This window comes from Mercenaria mercenaria, chromosome 2 (assembly GCF_021730395.1).
Source record: "Mercenaria mercenaria strain notata chromosome 2, MADL_Memer_1, whole genome shotgun sequence".
Classification (NCBI taxonomy): Eukaryota; Metazoa; Mollusca; class Bivalvia; order Venerida; family Veneridae; genus Mercenaria; species Mercenaria mercenaria.
In genome coordinates, this window is record NC_069362.1 from 15,204,977 (window position 1) to 15,220,900 (window position 15,924).

At 34.7% G+C, this 15,924-nt stretch overlaps 1 protein-coding gene across 2 annotated transcripts; it reads right to left on the bottom strand.

Moving 5' to 3' along the window:
- Positions 1–499: 499 nt before the first annotated feature.
- LOC123562579 (uncharacterized) lies at positions 500–15,896 on the bottom strand. 2 transcript variants are annotated; one of them, XM_045355209.2, is made up of 8 exons: positions 13,306–15,896; positions 12,682–12,797; positions 11,545–11,622; positions 10,839–10,946; positions 8,979–9,186; positions 8,592–8,681; positions 5,984–6,073; positions 500–1,050 (listed from the first exon to the last, which is right to left on the bottom strand). In XM_045355209.2, the coding sequence occupies exons 2-8, from the start codon at positions 12,780–12,782 to the stop codon at positions 739–741; spliced, it is 987 nt and encodes a 328-aa protein (XP_045211144.2). In that variant the 5' UTR covers positions 12,783–12,797; positions 13,306–15,896; the 3' UTR covers positions 500–738. The 2 variants fall into 2 exon arrangements, with proteins under 2 accessions (XP_045211144.2, XP_045211143.2); XM_045355208.2 differs by having other exon boundaries at positions 11,530–11,622.
- Positions 15,897–15,924: the final 28 nt, after the last annotated feature.

Consider the following 15,924-nt stretch of genomic DNA (forward strand, 5'->3'; position numbering starts at 1 on the left):
TTTGATAGCATGATTGGGCTCAAGTAGTAAATGACCCCTAATGTTATTAGGGTCAGCAGATCAAAGGTCAAGGTCACACGGACCTGAACCATTAAAATTGTTTCCGTTCAATAACTTTAGAACCCTTCGACCTGGAAACTTCAAACTTTAAAGCGTGATTAGGCTTATGAAGTAGATGTCGCCTTTTGGTTTTAAGGCAATGGTCAATATCATGGGTACCTGAACATTGAAAGCCATTTTCCAACAATATCTTGAGAACCACTCGATCCAGAACCTTAAAACTTGATGGCATTATTGAGATTTTAAATTAGTGACCCTTAATTGTTTTTGGAGTTAATAAGTCAAAGGTCAAGGTCAAAGGGACCTGAACATTGTAAACTATTTCTGCACTACGATGTTTGAGAATCGCTTGAGCAAGAACCTTCAAACCTGGGCTTAATGAAATAAAAGACCCCTATTGTTTAGGGGGTCAGTAAGGCAAAGGTCAAGGTAACTGTATTTAATATGTGTTTAAAATGTTTATTGGAATTGGTAAATGAATCAAAATAAGTAATTAGACATTAACTACAATAATAATTTGAATTGTTCAATAGCTATAATTAGTATTATTCCGTAAAAGACGCTTTAATATTAGATTACACCACAATATCCACTCAAACGCTACGAGAGATTTGAATGAAATAATTGTGTCATCACGCTTGACTTTACACGTTATAAGGAACAAAAGGTTTCAAGTCCTCACAATTCATCTGATAACTCATACACATCATAAAACTCTGCAATCCCTTTCATTATCAGCGGTCCTCCTTCCTCCAGAAGTAAGGCAGGCCATACAACAAAAGCAAGATGTCTGCCTCTGGTTTTGTAAGCTTTAAAGTTTTCATATTCTTGGTCTTCAGGTTTCATCACCATTGTCATTGGAGGGTCTTGTATGACCATTAACCAAGATAGCTTCAAACATTCCCGCATAAATGCTTTAAGTGAATTTTCTTCAAGAAAACCTATGTCTAAGACACGAGATGAAAAGTAGTCCTTTAGTATGGGTAGCATCTGAAACAAGAAATAATTTGATGTTAAATCGTGTAGGAGCAAGATAGAGCAAAAGACTACTAGTCCAAGAAATCCGTTCCTAAAAAGGGTCGAATTGTGCACTTTTTGTGAAAAGCATGAAACTTGGCATGGTAGTAGATAAATATATTACTCTTCATTTAAGAGTGGGAAGCAGCGTCTTAAATCCAAAATGGCCACCAAAATCCAAGATGGCCACCATAATTCAAAATTTTATGAAAAAATTAAGGAAATCATTAAACAGCTATGTAAAACATGCAAAAAGCATGCACATGGGAATTAGTAGAATATCATAATATAATACCTGGAATAAGTCTATCATTTGTATTGACAAAATCCAAAATGGCTGCCAAAATAAAAGATGGCTGCCAAAAAATACAAAGCATTGTTTACTTTAGGTGGAAGTAATGCATTGTTAACACTAATACTTAATTGAAATGCTCTCTAGTACACAGACAAATAAACAAAACATGTTTTCTACCATATTTCAAGAACAAAGTAAATGAAAATGCAATTTTTTTGAATAAATACTAATAGAACTTTTTATTGAAGTATACAAGAAATACTGTTTATGCTGTATGGATTCAAAATAAAAGTTAAATGGTTATATATCAACTATTTGATTTGATATTTAATTTTTAAAAAGTTCCTTCCTTTTGTTTAAATGCATCAATTATTAACAAAAGTTGTTCCCCTTTGTTTAAATTTAGCCATTTATAATATATGTCAACAACATTAATACTGACACATGTGTATAATTTCTGTTCCAAGTAAATCTATCAAAGATATATCAACTGTTTATCTATACGTTTTAACACCCTGACTGTATAATTTTCACATCAGTCTAACATGCAGGACACCTAGTTCCATGCATTTCAGTATATGTTTACCTACTATAGCTCATGTATTTATCTGTATATATTCAATCCTTCATGTATGCTACTAACATATAGCACTCTACCTATTTGTTGTTTGGATAACTACAAACTGTAGCCTTAACTAGTGTTCATTTTTTACTTTCAGCATGAAACAATAGTAGTAGTAGTAGACCTAGTTTTTAGCTCGACTATTCATAGAATAGTAGAGCTATTGGACTCGCCCATGCTTTGGCGTCCGCGTCCGCGTCCGCGTCCCGATTTGGTTAAGGTTTTGTATGTAAGCTGGTATCTCAGTAACCACTTGTGGGAATGGATTGAAACTTCACACACTTATTCACTGTGATAAACTGACTTGTACTGCACAGGTTCCATAACTCTATTTTGCTTTTTTACAAAATTATGCCCCTTTTTCGACTTAGAAATTTTTGGTTAAGGTTTTGTATGTAAGCTGGTAACTCAGTAACCACTTGTGGGAATGGATTGAAACTTCACACACTTATTCACTGTGATAAACTGACCTACATTGCACAGGTTGCATAACTCTATTTTGCTTTTTTACAAAATTATGCCCCTTTTTCGACTTAGAAATTTTTGGTTAAGGTTTTGTATGTAAGCTGGTATCTCAGTACTTACTAATGGGAATGGATTGAAACTTCACATACTTGTTCACTGTCATGATCTGACATACACTAAGCAAGTCCCATAACTCTACTCTTTTTTTTCAAAATCATGCCCCTTTTTCGACAGCAGTTTTTGGTTAAATTTTTGTATGTAATCTGATATCTCAGTATCCACTAATCGAATGGATTGAAACTTCGCACTCTTGTTCACTGTCATGATCTAACATGCACTATGAAGGTCCCATAACTCTACTTTGCATTTTTACAAAATTATGCTCCTTTTTTGACTTAGCAGTGTTTGGTTAAGGTTTTGTATGTAAGCTGGTATCTCAGTATCTACAAATTTGAAAGGATTGAAACTTCACACAACTTGTTCACTGTCGTGATATGACATGCAGTACAGAGGTTCAATACCTCTATTTTGCATTTTACAAAATTATGCCCCTTTTTCAACTTCTGCATTCATTCAATTGACAAGGCTGTTGAATAGTCGAGCGTTGCTGTCCTCCGACAGCTCTTGTTGGTGGAGGTTATTACTGCATGTTCTTGCTATAGATTATTGCATTGTTGGACAAATAACATACTTAATATGCTTATAAACTACTAACTTTTCAAATGATACCTCAAACACAGATAAGGAGGGTATTGAAATCAATTGGCGTCTCTGTATCATATGCCAAGAAACTACAAGAGAACCCCTACAATGCCCTGCTAACCTTAACCCTACTCATCCAGGCTTTGGAAAGGAGTATACCTCATTTTGTGATAATATCTATAAATTCATAGAACCAGGGGTTTGTCTTCCAGTACTTTTAAAACTGGAAAGTTTGAAAAGGGAAACATCCATAGCTGATACTTTGACAAAGAACAAAGGTAAATGGCATAAGACATGCAGAGTAAAGTTCAGAGACTGAGAGCTTGATACGGCAACTAAGCGGCTGCATCAGTATACAGTGATGCAACACCTATGAAAGTTACACGGAAGAGCACTGCAAATGCAACTCTTCTTGATAATAACACATGTTTTATTTGAAATAAATGAGATGGGTCATCCTTGCATAAAGTATCTACATTTCGCAGTTCACTCAACAAGATTGAAAACTAGACTCATGGCACATTTTAAAGACATGCATGCATATAATGAAGGCCGAGAAGTTTTTTTGGCATTTAATGATGATGTAGGATTTGCCTTGAAAGAAATCGAGGAATATATTGATTATGACAATGATGCATTGTTCAAAGAGTGTGTATAATTGCAATCAACGTGAATCACCGAGACTGACAGACCGAGATCATGAAGCTTATCCACAAAACCACTCTTTCTGGTCTCTGCATGTACAATGAGTCCTACATATATTGGTAGAGATGGTTCGCGTTGCTTGCAATTATACACACCCTTTGTTGTGTCTCTGCGACGAGTAGATGTGCTGTTAAATATCATAAGTTGTGCTCTGGACATGGCGGATTGAAACTCATCAACTTTCGATGTCCTAGTCTTAATATTTGAACCCCCTTAGATCATCTCTACAATAGTCTGTAGGAATTTTAGTATAGCCTTCTGTTAGCAAGTTTCTTGCAATGTTCCATTAAAAGCACAGTTTTTACCACTGAACATATCCCGGCGAACAATGTTTGCTGCTTTACATGATATGACTGCATCATTGTCATAATCAATATATTCCTCGATTTTCTGATATATCAATACTTAGTTGCTAAAAGGCAAACTTAAAATGCACCGCGCTGTGTAAATGTAGTGGTGACTGCGAACAATAAATATCAAGGTCTGTTTGGTAGAATTGAAATGACACTTGAAATATGTAAAACATCAGTATGTATCCACCAAACGATGTTGTTTTGTAGTTTTGTTTTAACATACATACATATATATGAATGCATTAAAAACATTCGATGGTCAGAACTGGTCAAGTGAACTTTGATATATGGCATTTTTTGGAAATGATAACTTTTCTGTAATATGTAAAACTACATCTATCTTTTAAGGTGGCCATTTTGGATTTTGTTTGCCATACTAATTGATTTTATTAACAAATTTATGTTAATGTTATTTCAGGAGTGTACACTTATATGTTATTTCAGGAGTGAACACTTATGCATTAATTATGTAAATTTCATAAATATTCACACAAAAAGTAAACCCCAATGGTTGCATGATTCACTTATGAAAACATGATGGCAGCCATCTTGGATTTTGTCAGCCATATTGGACTTTTTTATTAATTTGTCATTCTTATTGGAAGCTGAGTATGATTGTAATTATTTGCCAAGTTTCAAGATAATTACAAAAAATGCTCAATGGTAGTGCGTTTTTGTTTCGTAAACATAATATTTTGGACGCCATTTTGGATTTTGGCAGCCATATTGGATTTTATTTTTGCCTTTACATCATGCTTATTTGATATTTGATATAATCATATAATAATATGCCAAAATATGTTATTTTAATGCTATCTTAACAGTCGTCTCAGTATTTTCCTATAGAACTGTAAGTTTTGGCGGCCATCTTGGATTTTGGCAGCCATTTTGATTTTCACAGCTCGCTTCCCACTCTTAAATGAAATGAAATATATTCATCAGCTAGCATGCCAAGTTTCATGCTTTTCACACGATGTGCACAATTATTTTACGAATTTCTCTGACTATACAGTTATACTTGGTTTACATTTGGTCTTGCGATCAGTAAAGAGCAATAAGTGGAATATTCGCATGGTACCTTCTTACTTCATGTAAGTATCTTTAAGGCAGTTCTGTACTACTGAAACAAATGCTGTTCTACAATGTAGACATTTGTTAAAACTATTTTCTTTTTCAAAACACTATTGTATCTTAAGGAAATTCAGCCAATACAATAGAAAGGGGCCTGAGCGTGATTTTGTGTTCTGTCAATATAAATATAAAGGTCCTCGGAAAAAAATCACAATGGGCTTCTCAGAGAAAATTGAACTTTCAATGACATTTTTTGCATACAGAAAAGGCTCCACAATCATGTCAGTTTTAATGAGACCTTTCACTTTTGCAGATTTAGTGTGTGTGTACATTTCCACTAATTCGCCAAATATCAGTTGGAGCCTTCAAATTGCTTAGCTTTATATGTTATTATTCAACATTTGTTTACAGCAAACCTTAGGAAAGATATTAGCGCTGACTACTCTACATTTGATACACAGGGTATAATACATTCCCAGCAACATTTATCCTATTGGGATATCAGGCATTATTTTAGGTTTTCCAGAAAAATGACGTTACGCTGTCGCTTCAGGAAAACCTTAAGCGCAAAGCTACCTTAATGAAAATAACAGTAAGTCTTTTTTTTAATCCGACATAGTTGTTTCCTCTGGTGAAGTAGTTGAAAATTATTTCATAAGATGAAAAAAGGAAAAAAGTTTGATTATCACTGACCATATTACTATCTGGTAGGTGATCAGAAGCAAACATTTTCCTTTCTTCTTTTATGCGTTGCATCAAGTCAGCCGGAAGCTTACTGGTTTTCTGAAATAAAATTAGATTTTTTTTTCACGTTTAACACATTAATCTACTTTATACAACGCTAAAGAAACCGCCTTCTCGTAGTAAAATCATCTAAACGACTAGATGTCAAGTTATTAGAACCCTAATAGTAATGTGTAAAAAATAGCATTTGCTTGGTATATTCATAAAGTTGACCATGTTTTGCACTGTGTTGCAATCTTTAAACAACTTTTACCGTGCCGTTCTTTATAAATTTTGTGTAATTTATGGATATTCTTCAAGCTCAAGTAGAAACAAATTTCAAAGTGATGGCCGCTGTCTAAAACGTTTGCAAAGAATTCATTATACCATCATTTTTCATAAAGAAACATCAAACTATTGGTAAACATTATGAAACTTAAACTGTCAATATCATTTTTTTCTAGGGTTTCTCAAGTAAACGGATTTAATGACACAGAAATCTAACTCCAACATTAAAAATTAAGGTCGAATGATGCGGGGCTGTTTTTGAATTTTACTCGCTTCATTCGAAAATAACCTTGGGGCAGATGTAAAGCCTAACTGCATTTCTTCACCAATATATAATCTAAAGAATGAAGGCAAAATAGAGACCTTTTACCGCATGTTACTCATTACTTTTAAGAATGCCTAATTCTTCCCCTTCTGTTTCAGAGGTAAATTCACTTTGAACAGGAAGAAATCGCGCTTATCAAATGATTTTTTCCACTTTTGTACAATAAATCAATAACAAGTTTTGAAAGAAGTAAAAACTTACTAGACAAAAAGGAAACTGAGGGGAAAATATTGCAGTCAAAGTAGGTTTTTGGTAGGAATTGAATACCCTTCAAAAAGGAGGCTGACGACATAAATAGGATTAAGGTTACAGGGTATCGATTGACTTCACCATAAAAATGTCACGAACTCTATGCACGTACTTGGTTTACTACGGTGTTCCGTTAGGGCCAGCGCCTGCTCCTTATGAAGGCTAATTGCAAGCGTTCTATGGCAAGTACATTTTACTGTCGTGTTATCGCATTCGTTTTGTCGTGCTTCGCCATCGTCCTGTCGCGATTCATCATCATAGTGTCGCCATCGTCCTGTCGCGATTCATCATCATAGTGTCGCCATCGTCCTGTCGCGATTCATCATCATAGTGTCGCCATCGTCCTGTCGCGATTCATCATCATAGTGTCACCATCGTCCTGTCGCGATTCATCATCATAGTGTCACCATCGTCCTGTCGCGATTCATCATCATAGTGTCACCATCGTCCTGTCGCGATTCATCATCATAGTGTCACCATCGTACTGTCGCGATTCATCATAATGTGAACAGACTTTTAATCAAATTTGTATAGTATGGTAGTACGGTATTGTCTACCCTGCCTAATGATAAAATAATTGGAGGGTATCATTGAAATAAATATCGCCAGAACGGATGTTTTTAATGAATAGAACCAGGCAGCAGTTATTCAAACTAATACACCCTCCCCACCCCCACCACCGGTGTTATTCAAATCAAAACCACACGGCATAACAGAGTATTATTTTATTGAACAACATGGGACGGGATAATATTAAAAATATGTACATTGGAACTGTTTGAAATGTAGTATTCAAAAATTAATTTCGGTTGGTCTATGGCTACTTGACAGTAAGTGTTTACGCAATTAATGGAATAATAAAATGGATATCAATCGACAGATTGTTGTTCAAACGAATTTCACGTATTAAATATAACATATGCATGTTTTTCTCTGAAATTTTTAAAAAAGTAGGTGACTCTTAGAAAGGTCTCGCTATAACTGAATATTCTCCTTATTACTTCTATTTATATAGCATAATGCCACATCCTTTGCTATACCAAAACATGTTTTGCAATACCGCTTCGATTGGATAATGATTATCCGCTGTACGGTGTAACGCGGGTAACTGTAAAGACACTACGATGCTAAAGCGTGATCGAACGAAGGCAAAACGCTACAGTACGATTATGACACTACGATTGTTAAGCGCAGCAGATAAAGCACGACAACATGAGGCCATTCTATTTTATAAATACAACGACACGGTTGACCCATTAACACGAGTTACATGATGGTGAATGGTGACAATAAGATTGACTGCCGCTATCGCACGGTCAGGCTTTGCCGTCGTGCTGATGTGTTATCGCATTTCGCGCTTTCCCATTTTACTGTCATGTTCCACCATCGTTTCGCTTTGCTTTCATAGCCGCAGGTGCTGGCCCTAACGGAACACCTTTGTTTGACCATAAATACTACCTGTGGACTTGGTTTGAAGGGTTTCGAATGATTTTCATTAAGAAGTACTATTCTTACGAGTACACACACCTGTGGTGATCGGTAAATACGTGCTTTGTTTACAGGATCTGTACGTGTCTGGCGATCTTTGTACATCGGTTTGCAGGTTATCGAAGATATGTGCGTGTTGAATAAATTTATTTTAAAGAGTCACCTTAAAATATGCAAAACAAATGAATAGATGGCAGAAGGGTGTAAATGTTCAATGATTGTACGTACTTTTGTGATGCTGGCAGCAAGATTATTTACGTTTTCGTTCAGCTGCTTTAATTGTGTGTGTGCCTTGTCTGTACATACCGTAAAACATTGCTGCAATAGATTGTTCTCAATTTCATTAGTGCTTGATTATCACAAAGCAGCACAATAGAAACATTTGCAAATTAAACAATGAAAATTCTATCAGTTACTGTATTGTGTTCTATTTGTTTCTCTGACAAAGACTTGTCAGAACAAAGGGGACGATAAGCGCTCCTCTACTTATCAATGTTAAAGTTATCTAATCCTGCTTTTTATGTTAAAACAATATTTACTGAAGATTTTTATTGGAACCCCATAGGCGTTGGAATATTATGCAACTTGAAAATGTTAAGAAAAACCTACAAATACCTGTAAAATATCTAAAAGCATGGATATTAGCTCAGATTCTTGCTTGCTAGTTCCGAAATAAGTCTCCATAGCACTGAAAGCATCTGTCCACTGATTGTCATAAAGTTCTGAAAACTGCTCTCCTACTTTTATTGGGCGATTTTGATCGCTGAGATCTACTACATTTGGATTTCCGTCCCTTAAACGGCTTGACATGATGGCACTCAAACTGAAAATAGAACATATATCAATTAAATAGTATACTATTGAACCATTTATATTCTAAGTTTCACAGAATGGAGGTCACACCAGTCAAGGAATTTAAATCCCATGAACACATAAAATTCCCGTCGTGATGACTGGAAAATTATCTCCCCGTACTTGCACTTAGTGTTGTTATATTTTCTGGTTCTTTGGGATCTTAGAGTCCATTCAATGCTGTAGGGATAATACACGTTTTTCTGTGTATTAACGTCTGCAGCAGCCCGCGGGATTGTTTGTGACCGAGACCGAAGGTCGAGGTCACAAACATATCCCAAGGGCTTCTGCAGGCGTTAATACATAAAACAAACGTGTATTGTCGCTATTCTTGCATAAAAAACATTACACGACGACTAAATGCATTGTTTTCATACGTGATGACTTGACGATTCCGGTACATTTTTTATTTACCATTCTTGTTGTTCTTGGAAACGGCAAACATGTTTTAAATATCCATAACCGGGGCACACATAACAACAACACTACTAAAAGCGTGATTTGAAGGTTTTTGAGCATCTTATTTTTATTTTCAGTTATTACAAACGTTACATTACACATAATTTTGCATATAACTAAAACATTTGACAAACAGGAACACAATTAATTTAAGAATAATAACTTTACATTCGAATTATTTTGAGTACGAACAAACAGAGTACGGATGAGTACGAAGCTAGTGACTAGCTTTCGAGGTTTATTATATGAATTCTGCGAACAATCAGGTAAAAACAAACCGACTGATACTAACAAAAATCATTAATATAATACCTAAAAACGGGCAATAGCACAAGTTACACACGATACTTATTTATTCACAGTTATTTACAATAACTGAACAGACGCTTTGTAAAGGGAGTAAACTCTAAGAGAAGCTAGTGCGTACATTGATGGGGGCAGTACCTTTGGGGTTGGAAACTGATACAGCTAAACATACTATGGATTACATTGTATCTATAATGCTACAAGAAAAGGTTATTATGGAAGAAACAAGATGCAGATGCCAAATATCAGTCTGCGCAGAAATACATACATACGTCCCTGGCAAAGCATTTCAAAAATAAAAATCATGTATTAACAGCACGTGAATTGCCTTGTTTGCACACGATTTTTCTCCCGTTTATACATGGGCGGATCCAGTGAAAAAAGTAGTTTTTATGCAAGAATGATGGATAATCCGCGTAAGACTGTGCTAGGGGGCGTGAGATGTGTCGTTCACTTCATTACCTCTTATGAACAGACTCTGCTATAAGTTTTTGCTTTGTGGCGTCCTATGCTTCATAACGATCGTCTTATAATTTTATTTCTAATGTTAAAATCCTTCAGTCTATATCCTTATTGAATAGTTGTTTTGGCCCAAAACACCAAATCGCACACCCATTAAATTAAATGTGTTTACTGTGCTGTTATAGTTTTAACTTTTTTCAAGAAACAGTTACAAGTATGTAATTCATTTAAACAAAAGAGGTATGACCTGATCAGGAAATCTGTCGATTTCTAAACTAACTGACGGTGTCTGTGGCTCAACCTAGTTAATAAATTGTAATTAGTGGGTATTTGAATTAGTTAATACTATAACTGTCGGTTGCTTCCAAGGCAACGTTAAGACAGTATTAACCTCACCGTTTCAAAGCATCTTCTTTCTCTTCCTTTTCTTTAGTTAGTTCTCTTCGTAGTGCATCAACCCTCAATTTTTCATTTCTTAAGTCACGGTGTTCTGTTCTTCCCAACCTAGTTAACAGAGTTATATATCATAGTTTTCTCTGGGACATACTTCAACTTTGTTTGTTTGTTTTGGGTTTAACGCCGTTTTTCAACAGTATTTCAGTCACGTAACGGCGGGCAGTTAACCTTACCAGTGTTCCTGGATTCTGTACCAGTACAAACCTGTTCTCCGCAAGTAACTGCCAACTTCCCCACATGAACCAGAGGTGGCTGGACTAATGATTTCAGACACAATGTCGTTTATCAACTTCAACTTTGATAATTATGTATGTATATATGTATGTTAAACAAATAAATATAACTGTCAATAAATTGTTGATTAAACTCGCCAGTAAAATGGTTATTAATTTATTAAAAAAATATGAAAAAAAAAATAATGTCAGCGAAATTTCTATACCTTGTAAAGCTGATTTTTAGAGAGAATACAAACCCGTAGCGTATCAAAAAGGCTCAATTAATTTACCAAAAACATTGCTATCATCAAAGCAGTTTGTTAGATTAGGCATACACATGGTCCTATCTTTGAGATACTTTCAATTTTTCATATGCACACCTTTCTGCTTAATTATTAAGATTAGTTAAAGTGTACCGTAATCTTTCGTACAATGAATTTCCCGCTTCACAATTGTCAGCCTCCGAAGAACAATTTCCATATTTGGAGATGAAATGAAAACTTGTACATCTAAAACAAAATGAATTGTTTCACAGGTCAAATTTTTATTAATATTTTCCTTTTTTTATTTTATTGATAAAAATGCAGATATCAAGTCTAGATTTGTGAAGGTTTATAACAATGCCCGTTATCTACAGCATTTTGATTTCAATATATCCATAACAGTACTGGTTGGGAACCATTTTCCGGACACATTTTCATATTTCGGCTCCATTATTCCCTAAAAAAATATTTGACAAAATAAATGAAGACCACACTGCAAAAACTTCATCTCCTTCCACATCCGATGTAGTAATCAGCATCGCGTTATGACGTAAAATATAGGTTTCATGGGGCCTGAAATGGGACACTAAAATAAGTTATTTTTCCCGTCAGGTACACCAGTATCCGGACAAATATTTTGACGGTGTTTTGTTGTTAATTTGATATCAAAATAAGTCATTAAACTATTTCTACACATTTATTTATCATTCATCTCTTCAAAATTGCACATGAAACATAACCGGACGTTCAATAGCAACTACGAAAGCAAACAGAGATTGACTGTAAAAACTCGAATTTCGTCTTATACGAATTCTTGATAATTCCAATACATATAGAATGGAATTAAACTAAGTGCAAAAATCGACAGCCCTGTATCTTACGTAACTTTTAGCGTGAAATTAAAAGTAGAAAATGTTATCAGCAGACAACCATTATGTAGTTTGATTATTTCTTCCCCACTTGATACCTCGGCATGCGTGAACTACTGCGCATGCGCAATGCTATCTTCATGCCCCGTTAAGACAGAAAATTGTTTTGTAAACGCTGGTGAGTTATCATCAAAAAACCAAAACATTATACAACTTTATAAAATAGTGGTTTGTTGTAGACATGAGGAACAAACATCTAAATGATCTAGATGAAACAATTACATGAATAACAAAGAAATAAAGCGGATATTACATGTGTCCGGAAACTGGTCCTGTCCGGAAAATGGTTCCCAACCAGTAATATCTGAATTATATAACTATTGTAAATTTTCTCGATTTATTTTAATCATTATACGAACAATAGGATGAAACATACTTCAACCAAATGCTTATCAATACAGCAACAACTAAAAGTACAAGGAACCCTATCACCACTGAATCCAAGATAACAGCATCATCTGTATAACAAGCCTCCATATTCTGCTATAAAATCTGTGAAATAAAGTATACGTATTTTCGACTGACTAACAAACACTTTTGTGGAACTAACGTTTCAAGTGTTTAAAAAGAGTTGTTTTTCTTCTACTTTTCACATCTTTCAAGAGTGTATTGTCTTTCTCAGCATTGGTTCTAAAGAAATGACTGTTTCACATAGCTTTCCGTGTTGGATATTCATTCTTGTTTTAATGTCCAGTTGAGAAATATATTATATCGGTCTATAAGATTTTGTAGTAACTTATAGAGATGTTCAAAAAAGTGATACGCTACCTCTAACTTTGTCCTCTTTCTTTTTTCCTCACCATAACTCTGTCATTCATTGACATCTAACACTCTAAAGAGGCGTTCTTTTGACAATTTTAATTGGGATGAGATTTCAAAATATCTCATCGATGATTGTCCGGATTGGCTCAAATACAAACTTATATTTTAACGTAACCATGTTTTGTTATTAGAGTTATGATTATTGTCATGTATTACTTCCAATTAAAAACCAACTTACCTTTCGAAATAATGTTCAAGGTTTTTCACTTGAAGTCGGCCAAAGTTAAATACTTTTTACTTCTTAGATTGCAATGCAATTTACTTCCTGTACTACCTCACATTATTTTACTAATTCAGATAACGTATGTTGATAATGTCGCTAACTATTTAGTTTAATCATATTTTATTGTAATCATCACACAAGACATTATGGTAATGTTCATCAAGACAATATTATACAGATACATATGTAAATATATATACAACAGCAAACTATCATTATACAAGACATATATATTACTATTGTACATTAGGAATTATTCAGTAACTTTGCGAATGTGTGATAATACAAAAGGGTTGGACCACAAGTTTTGCCAACATTAGAAATCGGTCCGTCCCTGGCTGTCAAATTAATGTTAGATTAAACTAAATGGCGGATTTTTGTTTGGTCTAGAATGGAAAAAATATATATGCTTAACAAAATATAATTTTAAGATATAAACTTACTTATATAGAAGAAGAGTTAAGGCAGTAAATTAAATAGAAGAAAAGCAGGGGAAAAAACAATCGAAAAGGAAAAAAAAAAACAAAAACAATAAAACTAACACAGACAAGCGTAAAATCAATCAGTGCACCTCATCGCATCCGCTGCAGAATTCCCACACCCAGCCCAACCCAGAGCCCTCAAAACAGATATATAGTCAAAAGATCAGGAGGCAGTGCTAGAGAAACGATGAGTCGCTAACTATACTATGTATATCAGCACTCTCATCACGCGTAATTTCAAATTTATCTCTTGTTACTTACACATACATATACATGTGTTTTACGGTATAAGGTACGGAATGACATTGACTTTAATCCGGTATTAATTACTGACATGGCCGGAACACGTTATATAATCTTTTAATTGATTCTAAACTGGTACCTTATATATAGCGGCACGTTTCCTGAAAATATTGCAAACTTTCCAAGAAATATGTGCATTTTTCTGAAAACATTTCAGCAAAACAAAATATTTTCTAGATATTTTATTTGTTTCCTGAAAATATTTTAGCGTAAAATTTCGCGTTAGTGCTTGAAACTACCACGAGATACTTGGAAGCCATCACGATAACAGCCGGAAAAGTTGTGCATTTTTCTGAAAACATTATCGCAATAAATCATTGTTTTCAAGATATGCTTTTTATTTCTAGGAAACTTTTGGCTATTGAGGTATAAAGTATTCAGAAAAGTTCGAAATATCAAGATAATTGCTGAGGAATGTACCGAGTAATAAATGGCAACTGTGGGCAATTACGCGAATAATATCAAGATTCTAATAAAATTATCGCAATACACTATTGAGATAATCTTTTCAGAAAACTTCACTTTATCAAGATAACAATTTTAAATATCACGACTGAAACCTAGCTATCTCGAGACAGAAATATGCCACCATACTTATATTTATAAACGATGTTTACACTTGACTCAGTGGTTGGAGCGTCGGTCTACGGATCGCGGGGTCGCGAGTTCGATCATTTGGCGGCGCGTATGTTCTCCGTGACTATTTAATAAACGACATTGTGTCTGAAATCATTAGTCCTCCACCTCTGATTCATGTGGGGAATCAAGTTGGCAGTTACTTGCGGAGAACAGGTTTGTACTGGTACAGAATCCAGGAACACTGGTTAGGTTAACTGCCCGCCGTTACATGACTGAAATACTGTTGAAAAACGGCGTTAAAACCAAAACAAACAAACAAACAAACTAAACAATTAAAGTAACGTATATGCATGTGTTGCCTTTTACTAGTGTCGGTTGTTCACGTTTCGTCTCCAGTGCTGACTATACAGTGTAACTATTACTGTAATTATAAGGTGATATTCACAAACGTCTGGTTTCTGTTTTATTGTTACTTTTATGGCATACCTATATAAATTCAACCAGTTGAAAGCATTTATTTGTGTCACTTGACAATAATTGTACTGTGAGATTTGAAGTGTTTACGTTCCTTTGTTTTTCGTATTGGACTACATTCCAAAACAACATTTTTTTTCCGGATTGGACGGGATAACTATTCAAATTCCTTAATGCAAAGAGTTGACGTGTATGTAGACACCAGTGAAAGTAAAACTGCGATAACGCTCTTATTTAACGAAACATATAAATGTGAACACTCAAGCAGTTTCTAAATTAAAATATTTCCTATCCGATTATTATGGTTTCGGTAAAAAAATCGATGAAAAGATGGTTTCACTTTTTTGGCTCTGGGAGTAAAAGCATGATAACGCACACATCTATGATTTATCTCGTTCAATTAAGTACGTAGAATGTTGTCATAACTTCAAAACTAGCCAATAAAACTTCTTAATTTTGTATCTTTTTGAAAAATAGTGTATCTGCTTCGCACATGTATGTACCTATCTGCGCCGCGAACTTATCTGATGTAGTCATTTCTGAAAGTGCGTGCGACCGTGACGTTAAGAGTTATATCACTATTTTAACGTAAGTGACGCCAAAGACTTGAAACGCAACATAATTATGTGCAACACGTTACCATTAACGTGGATATAAATTTAAGTCGTGTAAAATGTATATCGGGAAGGTTTCATGAATTTGAAAAAGAAGCCGCTTCTTTTTGTAGGAGGAAAAT